General features: G+C 38.3%; 1 protein-coding gene across 3 annotated transcripts in view; it reads left to right on the forward strand.

Moving 5' to 3' along the window:
* LOC124874209 (cyclin-dependent kinase-like 5) overlaps positions 1 to 17228 on the forward strand; it is a 69533-nt gene that overhangs the window by 1884 nt on the left and 50421 nt on the right. For all 3 annotated transcript variants that reach the window (XR_007039721.1, XM_047375480.1, XM_047375479.1), the window contains exons 2-3: positions 4525 to 4746; positions 7488 to 7522. Coding sequence is in view for 2 of the 3 variants with exons in the window: in XM_047375480.1 (XP_047231436.1) it covers positions 4653 to 4746; positions 7488 to 7522 (129 nt within the window). In the remaining variant the exon portion in view is untranslated. The remainder of the gene's footprint in view (positions 1 to 4524; positions 4747 to 7487; positions 7523 to 17228) is intronic.

Consider the following 17228-nt stretch of genomic DNA (forward strand, 5'->3'; position numbering starts at 1 on the left):
GTGTAAAGGTACAGTAAAATCCCCATTCAGCACGTACCTCGGTGTTAAAGTCACAGTTTGATACGGTTTTGGCACGCTTCGATCAAGAAATGCTGATATAAATTTGTTTGCTTTATTTAGCATTGAACTAATAATATTTCAAATTTGTGAAAATAGATTGATTTTCTTATGTTTAAGAACTTCAACGAGTAGCTGCTAAATAACTGATTGGAGATTTGGTTTGATTCTTTTCAATGAATTGAGGATAAACAAATACAGCCAGTTCTTGTATAGATTGATTATAAAAACAATAAAACCACCTGAAAATGGTCACGGTGGTCATGTAGTAAGTTTTAAATAAGACCGAGCTGATATTTGAGAAGAAAAAATGTTTACATCTCTTTGGAGTTGTTTTGATATACAAACAACCCAGTGTACAAGTTGTCCCTGAATGCACTTTAAAAGTTAAGCTGTTAAGGTGAAATGCTACTAGAGACAGCAGAATGTGGACCTTAGCTAATTTTTCTCCAGTACCGGTGTTGTTCACATTCGACTTGAAGTTGTTGCAGGTGACTAGTTCAGTTAAGTGCTGTAAAATGCTGAAAAACCTTTGCTTCGGTCCTTCTTTGTTTCTCCATCGTCACTGTAGCTGAATAAGGAACCCTAACTTTCCATAAATAGCAAACTTTAGTGACAGCTAGGAGTTCACACTGTTTCATTTTGGTGTCGTGTTTTAAAGTTGCACACCGGACTGTAGTTCTGCACATAAACATTCAGCACGTGTTCATCTTTAAAACAACACTGTGTTTGTTGGGTGCAATTGCAGGTACGTATTCTAGGACCGTAACGCCCTGGTCATTATTTACGTAAGACTGAAAACAAATACATAAAAACATTTACTGTATAATTAGCTAATTAGCTCTAATAATACTGAAATAATTCATGATTTTTAATAAAACGTTCCTGGTCTTTATTTTCACATTTTAGCCTTAAAAATGAAAATTTGTGGGTGGAGTAAAAGCTTGTCTCTTGCTCTTGTCAATATAATTGGTCTAAACTTGACATACTGTGCAGGGTAACCAATCAGAGGTTATAATTGATGAGCCACAATCAGCCAGAATGGGTACAATTAAATAATTCCGAAAAGCTGAAATAATTTTCTATGATTTTAAAATCTGAATTAAAATTGTACTTTTAATTAATTTATTAATATTTTCAAGTATTTATTAATGGATACATTTTTTAATTAGTAAATGTGATTATTTCCAATTGCATGTCAGTGATGATGCATATAAATAATCATTTGCTGATCTATTTTATTATTATTGTGGCATTCTTGGCAACCAATACAGACCACATGAAGACGTTTTGCAGTGAATTCCACACATTCCCTCCATTACCACGCATGAGTCATTCTGTTTATACAGACAGAAATATATAATCCAAGGTGATGCCCAGTCCTTTCCTGATCCTATAAGCCTTCCAGATGTGAGCCCTGTGAGGAGATGGCTTTAATCTGCCCTGAAAAGAAAAGGCTGCGTGCCGAGTGATGCGATCACACATGATTGCAGTTGACTAAATGAAAGGTGTTTGCGTTTATTTTTTTAATCCTCCTCTTTAGAATCGTCAACAGTTGCTGTCAGTTTACCCTCATCGATGCTTCGCTGGCTGAGTAAGATAAGACCACACAGCAATATTTAGCGATCAGGGAGACAGAGTTTATTTTTGGTGCTGAGGTTTTGCATAGTGATGAGCGGTCCCAGTGCCCACAGCACTGTAAGAGACTGGGAGTGTGAGTAGGCAATGGTTAAGTCCTTGAGCTCTCCAGCAAGGGGAAGATGAAATGGGAAAAGTGGTATCTGGAGTCTGATCTGATTCAATAAATGCAAAAGAGTGCATAAATACCAGAGCAGGTGCTTTGATCACATTAAGGATGTGTGTGTTTCTGTTCCATTCCCCTGAAAAGGTAGAAATACTGGCAGAAGTCCCATTTTCAAATATTATTGTATACATGTAACTCTTTAAATGTTCATATTTTATATATAAATGTCTTGTCAGTTATGTTACACAATATTTAGAGTTCCCCACAGTCTGTTTGGACTGTGTTGTATAATGTCTTGGCTTTGAAGCAGTGTTATTTAAGCTAATATTCCTAATACTATAATCAGTTATTCTATGTAATGCTTAAGACTTTCGTTATGAGGCAGAACGCTCGTGTTAAAATCTGGCTGCAAGGAAATTGAATAATTAGGGCATTTTACAGGCGAGGGAGGTCTGTTAAAAGAGGATTATAAATGATGAGATCCACTGGTTTTGGGACTGTGTCTAAAACCTTCATAAATCCTGTTCATGTCCATCTTTCACCAGTCTTCAGTTTGAAGCGGGTCCATAAATTAACTGTTAGCATAGTTATTTAAGTTAATATTAGACTTGGACCGGTATATTGTTCTCACAGTATAAAACAGGAGTAAAAACACCATGGTTTGAATGGATCATTTCTCATTACAGCTTACACACCATCTTTTGACAGCAGTATTTATTCTAAACTTTATCTGTCTCATTGAATAAGATATATTATTCAAATCAAGCTGATGGAAGTGTAACTTCTCTTTATTAGGGGCACCATTAATAGGCATGAGAGTAATTATTTATGAAAATCTAGTTTGTCTCTGAATATCACAATATTAACACATCAGTTATGAATTGAATTATTGCATCTTGTCCATGGGTAAAGTGCAGCCCAGGGGCCATTTGCAGCCCCTGGACTGATGTTGTGTGGCCTGTTTGCACAGGTGGTTGATGCAGATAAGGACATTTTATTTTTAATTAGGCCAACATTATTACCAACCAATTAAAATCTTCTTACAAGGGAGCATGTTAGGTATAACAAACAATATTTGTCTTTCAATAAACCCAGTTTTTGCACTTTAATTTAATAGTTAATAGAACCACATGTATCCTGTGACTTTTACTCAAAAACAGACTTTGGTGCATGCAAATCTGCTTTTAATTAATTTATTAATTAATTTATTGAGTAATTGCAACAAATGTGACTCAAACGAGGGACTCTTAGGAGGAGTTTACTCTGAGGCTGGAAGGCTGTTGGATGTTTTTACGACAATTTCCTCTCCTTGGAATCCAGAAACGAAAGTAATATCTAGCTGAAAACTTAAAGAATATTATAGTGAATTGAAACAGCACAACCAAATCTTAAACGAGTTGATCAATTTTGTTTGTTGATTGGATTGGGCACAGCTTCTTGGTTACATCATTATTGTCCATCTCTGTCTCGCTTCATTCTTGTTTTTTCTTCATTTGCTCTAACCCACCACTCACAACTCAAAGTGTTTTTGTCACATCTACCTTGGAACACTTTATCATGCCAAAGCCAAAAACACAATGACTAATCTTTCAACCTGCTTGTTTCCACCTTCAGAGAGAGAGAAACTTTCAGAACATGCCTACAGAAGAACATCTGTAGCTGGAAGCAGTTTTTAACTATTTTTTTTAGGTTTAACCTAAGCAGAAAACTTAAAGACAATTATTCTGACATGCACTCCCATGCATTTACATTTTATCAGAACATCTTCATAGTAATTGCATTTTGACAGTTTCAAGAGGAAAGTCTGTGGAATACAAAGATTATTTAGTTCAGTCTAATGTCATCTAAAGGTATTTTTTAATGGTGTAAGTCAGAATTGCCAAGTATTAAAATCTTAGTATAAAAATGATCTTCAAGGTTGGGTTTTTGGGTGTTTCTTCAAACTACATAATGTTATCTCTGACATTTTAGTTTTTTTGATTTTGATACACAAAGTGAGACGCTAGATTAGCAGTAGTCTACAAGTGCCTATCGTGCAGTCATATCTCTTTTTTTGCCATTCGGCTCTTCATAGGGTCACAAAACAATAGATTCGAAGAGAATATCTTGCAATTTGCATGCAACTAGGCATGTAGACTGTCTCTACAAACATTTATGAAAGAATGGGTCACTCTCTAGAGCTAAGTCACTTCCAGTGTGGCACTGTGGTCGAATCCCACCTGAGCATTAAGTCCATGCGTGAAATTTTCTCTTAATACTTTCTATTTCTGAATATTCCACAATGAGCTGTTAAAGGTTTAATAGCAAATTGTAAGCTATTGGGAAGGCTACATAAACACACAGAGGGAGGTCAGGGGATGGTGAGCTTTTGACCTCAATGTTTGAGGAGTCAACAGCTGCAGACTTCAAAACCTCTTTTGTCCTTCAGATAAGCTCAAGAACATTTTGTAGAGATGTTTGTTTCCATGGGCAAGCGGCTGCATGGTGCGGCGGAACTTGACTGGCCTGCAGAGTCTTGACTTCAATCCTTTGGGAGGATTCAGAGCAGAGACTGCTAGCCAGGCCCTCTCGTCCAACAACAGACTTCTCAAACTCTATCCTGGAGGAATGGCCGGATGTTCTCACAATCAACCTCCTAAACCTTATAGACAGCCTTCCCACAATGTTGAAGAGATAATCTATACTGTTATACTGTTTTAATTTGGTGCACTGCTTTTATGCAGGTGAAGAAGAGCAGCTAAAAAAGGACATGAGGAACATATCATGGATTACAGCAGATGTACCCATCTCTGGGACCGCCAGCTGGCTGCCTTATGCCATTCTGTAGCCAGGGCCTCTGTGGCTGAGCTCCATGCACCTCACACATCATACCTTTGACTTCATGAAGATCCTTAACATCGGTGATGTAATGAATAAATTTGAAGTCCTTGGGATTGTGGGTGAAGGTAAGGATGCTTATTTATTTTTATTGTAAAGTAAAAACAAAGAATAAGAACTAGAGATACACCAATCAGGCTTGTTTTTTTGGCCGATGCCAATTTCTGATTTCCTTTGAGGTCTAACCTGTTAATTTTGATTTTGACCAATTTACATTTTTTTCTAAGTAAGGACTTTAACACATAAAGTGGAAAAATTGCCGCAGGTTCTATGATAGAGGTGGTAGCCTCAAAAATGAATAGATATTAAGATTATCCCTATTTATACATTAAAACACTATTTATGTTTTTTTAATTATTTGTATTATTTATGTTTTTGCATTATTTAACTTTTTCTTTTACAATTTATTTATACATTAAATATGTCCAAACCTTTAGCTGATATCTTTTATTTTTATTTTGTGCTTACAGGCTGAAAATGGTGGGAGTAATCTATTATTGATTATTGAGACATTTAACCTTCCTTCTACTTCACAATAATGCGCCACTTTGTGTTGGTCTGCAATATAAAATCTTAATAAAACACATAGATTTTGTGTTTATAACGTGAAAAAATGTTAAATGTTAAATGGAAACTAATTACAGTTATGCCATTCTTAAATTATTTAACTAAATGTCCACAAAGAAGTTGTACTTCCCCAATTTAACATTAGACATTAGTCTTGGTTCTATTTTCAGTTAAATACAGCTTTACTTGGTTTGTATACATTACAGTGAGTTTCACATAAAATATGTATACAACATCCAACGTGTTGTGGAAATGTTGTCGTCTGAAAGTTCAGTCCTTCTGTTCAGCTCCCTCTGACTCGTCTTTTGCCTTGAGCAGCTCTGTTAGTATAAAGTTGCAGTATCCTTGAAGTGAGGCCACCCACTTGTCCCAGTTTTCACGCTCCTACACTGACATTTAGAATGTGTGTATAATGTGCCACTGGAGGACACAGGGAAATTTTGAGTTAGAAATTTAAAAGCTAAGTGCCTCTCCAGTGATGAGTTGCTCTGGAAGGAGCTCAGTGCTTTTAGTGCCACATTAAAATATAAAGCTGCACAAGTTTATCGGTCTAACATCAGCCTCTGCCTTCGCACTCATGGTCCCAGGGTGGTCCTCTTGATTCAGTGTTATTGATTTTTTGCCCCATTGATCGTGAGTTCAGTCAATTTTGTTAATGATTTAGGGCTAAGTGCTTTACGTAGGTTCACCCCTGCAATTAAATGCTCTGTTATGTAAGTATCTGCAGCATCTTTTTTTTAAAGAAGAGGGTGGTTGTTGGGGAAATTAAAATGGTGGTTTCAAATATTTCAAAATATACTTAGTTTTTTTACATGTAGACACAAAGTACTTTATGTTAAAAATACTAATCTGAAATGTGTTTGTCATGCAGTTGCATTCAATCCCCTTTCCTATGGTACCCCCAAATAAAATCCAATTGGCTTTGGAAGCCAACTAATTAATTATCAGAATCCGCGAGTTAGGTTGTGATACAAAATCCCAAGCTTTGAACATCTCACATATCTGTTCAATTTATTCAGATATGGAATGAGTATGGCACAGCTGCTAAACTAGCTAGATAAAGCCATCCACCTAAACTGACAGGCAGGCAAGTTGAGCACTAATCAGAGAAGAAGCCAAGATGCCCATGGTAACTCTGGAAGAGCTGCAGAGATCAGCAGCTCAGGTGGGAGAATCTGTTGACTGGACAACTAATAGTCTGGCACTCCAATATGTCCAACCTTTATTGAAGATTGGATTGGTCATAAATGATGTGAAGATTGATGGAGCTTATTACAGGATAATTCTTATAGAAAACCTGGTAGAGACTTCAGACTGGAGCAGAGGTTCATCTTCTAGTAGTATAAAAATGTTTGTTTATATATGTAAAATCTTTATATGTGCAGATATTTTAGAGACATGCCCCACTAAAAATGCTCACCTTACTTTCTTAGACTTATATTTGTAAAACATTTTTAAAACTATGCATCATTTACATTTTACTTCAAATAATGCACTACTCTGTGTTGGTCTATAATCTAAGACCTGAATAAGTTACATTTAAGTTTGTGGTTGTAATGCTAAACAGCTTAAACTGTAAACCAATAGGGGTATAAATACTTATGCATTCTTACTAGGAGTTTGAGATGATTGATTCTAGTATAAGAATAATAAAAAAACTACACAGGTCTTAGCAGCATGTTTTATGTTTTTTATGTTAAAGTTGCATTACACCATTTTAGATCTGATGTGTAAACTGTGTTAGTCTGGATGCATTTCCTTTATATCAGAGCAGTGTCCTGTTGAAACGGATAACTTCCTGCAGTCCTGACATACTCCAGAAGGAGCACAGAGCAGTTTGTCATGTGCCTGCTCAGTCAAAGACTTTCTCCTGAACCCTCAGGGGACACGTGTGTGTGACTGCCAGGGTCGATAACATCAGAACCACACCAGCTTTCCAACACTTGTGTCCTACTTACTGAACAACCTGTGCTTTTATAGGTTGAACATGTTCTTAATTCATGTTAAGATGTAAGAAGCATGACAGCAATGATTTAAAATAGTTTACTGCTTTTAGACGCTTTAACTCTAGCTTTGCCAGTCTGACCAATGCATTTTATGTCTTAAGATAATTTACATATTTACACTTTGTTCTAATGTTCTTAAGGTTGTCTCTGCCTGATCATTTAATTTGAATAAATGATTGGGTGTTAGTAGAAATATCTGTGATAAGTTGTTTTTCACGTGTTTTCTTCCATTTTAGGTGCTTATGGTGTTGTTCTGAAGTGTAGACACAAGGTAAGGTCAAAGGTCAAAACCTTGATTGTATTCCTGTCATATATTTTCCATATGATGACAGTTTCAGAAAGATTATTTACATGGGGGGACGTCCCAATCCGTTTTTTGTCCTTGACTCTAATCTGAGTTCCAGCCAAATACTTTTTACATGCTGCTAAATAACACACCACATTTCATTGCATGACATGGTCTACATTAGTGATGTGATGATGCCCCCCACCCTTTACTTATTAGATTCCTGATATTGCAGATCTTTTTCCTTACAGATATTTCTAGATATGTCCTCCTATTAGGCCTAATAAAATATACCAAGACGAGGTCATAGTGGGTCACCTGAAATGTTGATACCATAATCATTTCTTTCTGAAGGTATATCTGACTCAACATAATTAGGCTACATTCTTGAATGTGGCTTAATATGTATAAACTCACATGGGGTTCACATTTTGTGGGGTCATTTAGAACCTTCAACATTTCATCATACCCAATTTTAGTTTTTTGATTGGTTGAAAGGGAATCATCGCAACAGCGATTCTTCAGACGTTTTATTGAACGTCATGAATTTTATGAATAGTTTTTCAGATGCTCTCTGTGCAGTTCTCCTGGGGCACCTCCACTATTGCCAACTCCTTACTAAGAAAAGTAGCTGCTGACTGGCCTAGAAGTCGCCAGAATTTGCTAGATGACATAATCACCTAATTTGCATAATCTGCAGTCTCCATGAAATTGTAATGGTAGCTGTGGGACAGATGAATATTATTGATAATAGGGGAGTAAAATCACCCTTTGATCTACAAATTAACGTCCTGCTAGTCAATTATCTTTTGTATTTTTTTATGTACATAATTCTTTTGTTTTCAGTCCAAAAGGGTTTTGTGAAGTTTGAGCTCAAAATAACATGAACAAATCTAACAGATTTGTTCTGAGAATTGACATATTCTAGATAAACAATCATTATGTTCATAATTGTGTTTTTCAAATGGGAGTGATAATTTTGGCCTTCCTTTGCTGCTGGTTGAGTAAAACCTGGGTGGATTGTGACAAAATTTATTTTTTGGAATCTGTGAGCTCTCTGCTTACAGTAGACATGCTGTGACATGTGGTGAATAATAATAATAATAATAATCTAAGTGGACCAAAAGGAGAATTAAAAATGTAGTGATTTAAGAAAGAGGAGAAAAAATGTGTTTTACATTTACATCCTGCTTTGACTGTAAGAGGATCAGTCAGCAACTAGCTCACCATACATGGTTCATTTCCAGTATGGATATGGAAGAAGCTCTTACTACAGCTGTGATGTATTGTTGTGAGAGGACTAGATGGCCTGTGAATGCTTTGTGACAGGGAAGGGTCTCACTGCTACTTTTAGTTACTTATTCTTTTCGACACTACTAGGTGAGAACAATAAGAATGCTGCGTGCGTTCACAAGTCTTCAGTAACACTAGAAGAAGTCAATACATTTGTCGCTAGTCGCTTTTTTGAAAAAAAAGGTTGCAGTGTCATTATATTTAGAAAATGCAGGCTAGTTGGATCAACAAAATAATGTACACCACTTGAAGTTCAGGTTTTTGACCCTCGCATACATAAATAAGGTGCGATTTTTAAATGTCGGCCTCATAAAAGTGCAGCTGCACTGCTCCTTGGGATGCGGCTGACAAAATTACAGACAGCAACAGGTACTGTATTAGGAATTCATCTTAGTCAGGGACTCCCTAACTGATTATCCAGAAAAGCTGTAGTCGTGAACCAGGGATCGGATCACTAAATCCATGCTTACGTAATAAATCTTGTGTTTACAAACCTGATGTAAATACTCTATAGAAAAACATTTTGCTTCTATAAAAATAACAGTTGCTGAAGGTCATGGTACCCAACTGCATTGACTGAAATGTTTACAACTTGCTTTTAAAATCGGGATGCCAGGAAGCCACATTGTGTGGTTTTGTAAGATTAGCAAAGTTTTGTAAAGCAGGAACTTATATTTTGAGTGCGGCATGTAGATGGTTCTGTTATCTGCCACATTAATCTCTTTCTATGAAGTACAGATGTGCTTCTGAACACTGGAATGCTTGAATACTAGTCGTAATCATTTTGTAAGAGAAAGATCTGTGCTCTTAAACTGCGACTTTTGTTTTCATTTATGTCAAAATGGCTCCTAGTTTGTCTTATTGCCGTTTACTTTGTTTTAGCTGAAAAGCGGGGACCCATCCACTGCAGCATAAAAGAAAATAGGGAACCCATGAAAAGTAGACAACCCACACTGCAGTAACAGCCTTGTCATCTTAGCTCTTTTAAAGGAAGATACTGTGGCAGAAATTGACAGCAATCCAATATGAGTGAGAGAAATTGCCTCCTACTTACAGAAATCTGCAAAAAGGAGACAAAACATTTTCTCAACCTCCTTAATCAAAGTTCTTGATGGTTTTGTTCTCGCTCTGCAAGCTGTGCATCTGCCCTCATTACATTGTCGCATCAACGATATTACTAAGTGTCGCCACATTTTGAATGCCAGGGAGTTAGCTTAAACCTAAAAAGTGTAACACTTGTTTTTCAGAAAGCATTGTGAAATGATGGGGGGTGACAAAAAAAGGACAGTGGCAGGGTAAGCTGGAAGCACAGCCTGTAATTACTGGGCTTTATTGTACAAACTGATTGATCACACAGCTTGGCAGCTGCAAATGCCAATGTCTCTATTTTAAACAACGCACATCAATAGACCTTTTTGGTTCACACAGCAGATGGAGTCTGCTTTCTGTCACGCTTCCTTTGTTATGTTTACTTGTGCAAAAAATCCATCATCAACAGTTGTAATGAAGTTATTCAAAATGTACCAATTTTCTTTAAATAACTAAAGACCACATCTACTTGATAGATAGATAATTCTTCCGCTAAATCCTGACCTTCTGTGTCACGTTTTACAGGTTTTTTGGGGCATGATGGAAATTTCAAAATATACTCACTCATATACATGGTGTGTGAATAATGTGTGGATGAATTCTCTGGCAGCTGATCAATATGGAGCACTGCCATCTGGAAATGTTTTTGCATTGTTTGTGTGAATGAACCTCCATGTTTTTTTTCTGATAGCTAACTCCCAGATCCAGGCTGCATAATTATCTGTGCACACAAATACAACAGAAATAGCATGCAGTCAAACGCATGCTTTCACACATGAAAAACACTTACAATCACCTGATACTTACACTGCCTAATAACACATAAGCCCACAGAAGGTTCATGATGCTCCGACTGTGGACTGGGAAGTGCTATGGCCAGAGGCGTTAGTTTCTGTATGAATCTGCAGCTGCTGATTCTTATGGAAGATGTTAATTTCAACAACTTCACCTCCTTTGGATTTTAGCTTTTCTATAAAGTCTTAATCATAATGATCAGATGAAAAGACTGTGTGGATTTATATACAGTATAGAAAGGACAGAAATACTCAAACTTACTTTCATTGGTTTCCTCCCAATAATCTAAATCCGTTTGAAGAGATGGGAGATTATAGTGTGCGGACGCCGCATCTGTTGTACAGGATGCGTGCATAAAGAGAGGAGGCAGCTGGGATGATTATGGCATGAAGATGGGACAGAATGAGACGGCTGATGTCAAAATGTGGAGGGTTCAGGTGTCATCCTTTTATTGTCTGCATGATAGCCTGAAATGATGCTCAGAAATTTCGGGATGCGGAAAATGTCCAAAAACTTAATCAGATTTCCACACAAGAAGCTAAAGATTTGACAAAACTTAGTGCTGCTTCATATTATAGAAATATTATGTAATCGTGAAATTATAGTTAAATATTGCGCTGACAATATCTGTTGCAAAATATAAAAACAAAGAAATGACTCCCTCCTTGCTTCTTTGTCTGTGCTTCCAGCGGTCTCGTTGACCTTCTGCATTTTAGGAATGGTTATCTGTGTCAGGTGGGGGCATATACTGCTGTTAGACTCCATCTAGCAGGGTGGAATGATATGGGCATGCACTGTGGGAGCTAATAACTATATATAATACTCAAGAATTATTTCATTCCTAACTATCCTTTTTAATCTTAATGTTGTGCACACATTCTATTTGATGATATATTTGCAATTTATTGTGAGGCCCCAACAAAAATTGTATGCGCAGAGGTGTACTGATCAGATTTTTGAGATAAATTTGTAACTTTGTAATTTTGACCTTTCGATACATTTGGCCTATTTTTCTTTAAGCAGTAAAATAAAAGAAGATCTAAGAACAGCATTAAAAAAATTATGATCTTCCTGCTGTTGTAAAATTTAAATTAGGTACGTTAGAATCAGAGCCAATATCAAACTGTGAGTGAGAGAGTAGTGGCTTTAACAATTGATGTTGTGATTTTAAAACAAAGACAAAATTATTGTAAAGTTCACCTTTTCTACTGTCCTTTCCAGCATGGTTTAGCCTGTCAAGCATTTTTAACTTTTTGACAAACAGGCTGGAAGCTTTAAATGATAAAACAGAGCATATGTGCTATAATATGTTTAGCTCTCCTGTTATCTATTGAAGTCTCACTTTCTAGCTCTCTCACAGCAACATGTCTTGACATGTTGAAGAAAATACAATTTAGTTTTTTTTAACCATGTCCTGAGTAACACTCAGAATTGTTGTCTGAGTGCCAAGAAAAAGCCCAATAGATTTACTTTCATAAGTGGAGCTGTAATGAGCAGTCTATATATATATATATATATATATATATAGACTGCTCAAAAAAATAAAGGGAACACTTAAACAACACAATATAACTCCTAGTAAATAAAACCTCTGTGAAATCAAACTGTCCACTTAGGAAGTAAAACTGATTGTAAATTTCACATGTTTTTGTGCAAAGGGGGAAATCTTTGGCGATTAGCAAGACACACTCAATAAAGGAGTGGTTCTGCAGGTGGGGATCACAGACTACTTCTCAGTACCTCTGCTTTCTGGCTGATGTTTTGGTCACTTTTGAATGTTGGTGGTGCTTTCACACTCATGGTAGCATGAGACGGACTCTACAACCCACACAAGTGGCTCAGGTAGTGCAGCTCATCCAGGATGGCACATCAATGCAAGCTGTGGCAAGAAGGTTTGCTGTGTCTGTCAGCGTAGTGTCCAGAGCCTGGAGGTGCTACCAGGAGACAGGCCAGTACACCAGGAGACGTGGAGGAGGCCATACAACAACCCAGCAGCAGGACCGCTACCTCCACCTTTGTGCAAGGAGGAACAGGAGGAGCACTGCCAGAGCCCTGCAAAATTACCTCCAGCAGGCCACAAATGTGCATGTGTCTGCACAAACCGTTAGAAACCGACTACATAAGGATGGTATGAGGGCCCGACGTCCACAAATGGGGGTTGTGCTCACAGCCCAACACCGTGCAGGACGCTTGGCATTTGCCAGAGAACACCAGGATTGGCAAATTCACCACTGGCGCCCTGTGCTCTTCACAGATGAAAGCAGGTTCACACTGAGCACATGTGACCAACGTGAACGAGTCTGGAGACACCGTGGAGAGCGATCTGCTGCCTGCAACATCCTTCAGCATGACTGGTTTGGCAGTGGGTCAGTAATGGTGTGGGGTGGCATTTCTTTGGAGGGCCACATGGCCCTCCATGTGTTCGCCAAAGGTAGCCTGACTGCCATTAGGTACCGAGATGAGATCCTCAGACCCCTTGTGAGACCATATGTTGGTGCGGTTGGCCCTGGGTTCCTTCTAATGCAGGACAATGCCAGACCTCATGTGGCTGGAGTGTGTCAGCAGTTCCTGCAAGATGAAGACATTGAAGCTATGGATTGGCCCACCCATACTGTGATTTTGTTATCAGCACATTCAACTTTGTACAGAACAAAGTATTTAATGAGAATATTTCATTCATTCAGATCTAGGGTGTGTTATTTGAGTGTTCCCTTTATTTTTTTGAGCAGTTTGTATAAAAATTTTATAAGAAACTGCTTTGGGATTATTTCAGTTTCAATGGAAACAAAGATGGAAATGAAAAGGAAAAAAAAGAAGCTAGAAGGAGCAAGAGGTCAGGCAAAAAGGAGTAAGGGAGAGAAGGAGAAAAGAATAGAGGAGAGAAAGAGGAGTGAAAATAATTCAAGACAACATCCTAGAAGACTGCTTCTACACCTGCAGAAACATATAAAACAACAGCATTGTTACCAAAAAGTGCATGGTACTAATGAATGCAAGATGTATTTAGTTGTAAGTGTGGCTCAATATAGAACATCTGTGTATCTGTTAACACCAGAATCTAAACATCTGTGGGTGTAAGTGTGAGTGCGCTTGTGTATACAAGGTTTCTCTATATGCAATAGCGAGTGTGAGGAGCCACAGATCTGCCCCCCTGGACCCGAGACAGGAGATCCAAGCCAGAGACATCCGAAGGCCCCCCCAGAGCATGAAAACCCTGGGAGGACCACCGCTGCTGGGGAAAAAAACAAAAAAACCCAATTTCTTTTAAAGAAGTTTCTTAAGGCCGGCGTGTGATGTAGAGATGGAGCATGAGCACCACATACAGAGGCTATGAGTCCTCAAAGCAGGCATTCAAGGTTCAATTATCAACTGTGTGACCTTTGCTGCATGTCTTCCCCCTTTTTTCTCTGAACATTCCCTGTCTATATACAGTGAAATAAAGGCTACTAGTGCCACACAATTTAAAAAAAATCTTCTTACATCTGTGTGCCTCCTCTGACTTTATTTTTACACATCTAAATGATACTGAATATACCTAACGTTTAGTCTTCAATCTTCTTCACTTAGTACCAGCTTTCACTCTGAAGAGTGTTGCTGTTACCTGACCTGGTATTGCTTAGGTATGGCGCATACACTAAAGATCTGTTTTTGAGTTTCTAGCAATCAAGCTGAACATGGGCTTTTTCTGTGCATCTCCGTGCCTCGACATTTGATTATTTCATCATCTTATACTAGTAAGGGCCAAAAATGTATAAAGCTTGGCTTTAAGGAATGGATTTTTGGCAGGATAACTTCGATACTTTTGTCTTGGTGCTTGACCCACTTGTTGAGATTCAGTTCAACTACCCATGTTCCTTTAGAATGAATGTACTGGGAGATTTCAGATTCTACCAGTCCTTAATTAATGATAAATTCCTCTGGTTTATATGCAGTAAAAAGAAACGTTCTCAAAATATCATGTTTTTCAGTGCTACCAAGACATTTACTCAAGTCTTATCCCATGATGGACCCATAGCATTAGCCAATATAAAGGGCAGAGGATTTTATTTGCACAGAAATGATCCTTGGTTACCATTGTGGCTTTACAGACTATTCTTGGAGTGCCCTGTGTTGTTGGTCCTATGCTCTTGAATTTACATAATATGCATAACATGGATTTTTTGCTTTACAGGTCCTTTTCAAAATATTAGCATATTGTGATAAAGTTAATTATTTTCCATAATGTCATGATGAAAATTTAACATTCATATATTTTAGATTCATTGCACACTAACTGAAATATTTCAGGTCTTTTATTGTCTTAATACGGATGATTTTGGCATACAGCTCATGAAAACCCAAAATTCCTATCTCACAAAATTAGCATATTTCATCCGACCAATAAAAGAAAAGTGTTTTTAATACAAAAAACGTCAACCTTCAAATAATCATGTACAGTTATGCACTCAATACTTGGTCGGGAATCCTTTTGCAGAAATGACTGCTTCAATGCGGCGTGGCATGGAGGCAATCAGCCTGTGGCACTGCTGAGGTCTTATGGAGGCCCAGGATGCTTCGATAGCGGCCTTTAGCTCATCCAGAGTGTTGGGTCTTGAGTCTCTCAACGTTCTCTTCACAATATCCCACAGATTCTCTGTGGGGTTCGGGTCAGGAGAGTTGGCAGGCCAATTGAGCACAGTGATACCATGGTCAGTAAACCATTTACCAGTGGTTTTGGCACTGTGAGCAGGTGCCAGGTCGTGCTGAAAAATGAAATCTTCATCTCCATAAAGCTTTTCAGCAGATGGAAGCCTGAAGTGCTCCAAAATCTCCTGATAGCTAGCTGCATTGACCCTGCCCTTGATAAAACACAGTGGACCAACACCAGCAGCTGACACGGCACCCCAGACCATCACTGACTGTGGGTACTTGACACTGGACTTCTGGCATTTTGGCATTTCCTTCTCCCCAGTCTTCCTCCAGACTCTGGCACCTTGATTTCCGAATGACATGCAGAATTTGCTTTAATCCGAAATAAGTACTTTGGACCACTGAGCAACAGTCCAGTGCTGCTTCTCTGTAGCCCAGGTCAGGTGCTTCTGCCGCTGTTTCTGGTTCAAAAGTGGCTTGACCTGGGGAATGCGGCACCTGTAGCCCATTTCCTGCACACGCCTGTGCACGGTGGCTCTGGATGTTTCTACTCCAGACTCAGTCCACTGCTTCCGCAGGTCCCCCAAGGTCTGGAATCGGCCCTTCTCCACAATCTTCCTCAGGGTCCGGTCACCTCTTCTCGTTGTGCAGCGTTTTCTGCCACACTTTTTCCTTCCCACAGACTTCCCACTGAGGTGCCTTGATACAGCACTCTGGGAACAGCCTATTCGTTCAGAAATGTCTTTCTGTGTCTTACCCTCTTGCTTGAGGGTGTCAATAGTGGCCTTCTGGACAGCAGTCAGGTCGGCAGTCTTACCCATGATTGGGGTTTTGAGTGATGAACCAGGCTGGGAGTTTTAAAGGCCTCAGGAATCTTTTGCAGGTGTTTAGAGTTAACTCGTTGATTCAGATGATTAGGTTCATAGCTCGTTTAGAGACCCTTTTAATGATATGCTAATTTTGTGAGATAGGAATTTTGGGTTTTCATGAGCTGTATGCCAAAATCATCCGTATTAAGACAATAAAAGACCTGAAATATTTCAGTTAGTGTGCAATGAATCTAAAATATATGAATGTTAAATTTTCATCATGACATTATGGAAAATAATTAACTTCATCACAATATGCTAATATTTTGAGAAGGACCTGTATATATCTTGGAATACTTCAGGAATGGTTGTATAACCTTTGCACGCCTGCTCAATATTACCAAGTTTTTTTTTCTGAGGTTTTTGGACTCCCCTCTGTTGTGTGATGATGACTCACACCCACAAACAAAGGATGTAGATGTCAGACTTTGGTAGGTCTTTTTTTCATAAATGAAATAGGGTGCCCACTCACACCTGATGACCATTCCATAGTTTCTAATCACTGAGGTTTGTATACTTTTGTCACAATAGTAAGGAAAGAAGTAGTTAAAGTAGAACTTGTTTGTTATACATTGTAATAAGTTTTGGGGTCAAAAAATTTTGAATCTTGTCAGACTCAGAGTTGATCGGAATATAAAATGATTTACATTGAATAAAATATTATTTCTAAGCCACTCTTAGGATACCTGCTTTTGTCTCTACATGCAGAGTGCCTTGCAAAAGTATTTATACCCTTTAATCATTTTCACATTTTGTCAAAACTCGGTTGTATTTTAATCACCACTGGGCCCTCTGACCACCATCAAGACAGGTGAGGTGTCTTGCCCAAGGACACAGTGATTGAGACGGACAGACGAGGGTTCGAAGTGGCAACCCACCAGTTAGAGGACGAATTCCGATCGAATAGGTAGAGAATATTTGTGAGCATTATTTTCGATTGTTAACTGGATTTAGGTCTGGACTTTGACTGGGCCATTCTAACACATGAATATGCTTTGATCTAAACCATTCCATTG

This window comes from Girardinichthys multiradiatus, chromosome 9 (assembly GCF_021462225.1).
Source record: "Girardinichthys multiradiatus isolate DD_20200921_A chromosome 9, DD_fGirMul_XY1, whole genome shotgun sequence".
NCBI classification, from domain to species: Eukaryota; Metazoa; Chordata; class Actinopteri; order Cyprinodontiformes; family Goodeidae; genus Girardinichthys; species Girardinichthys multiradiatus.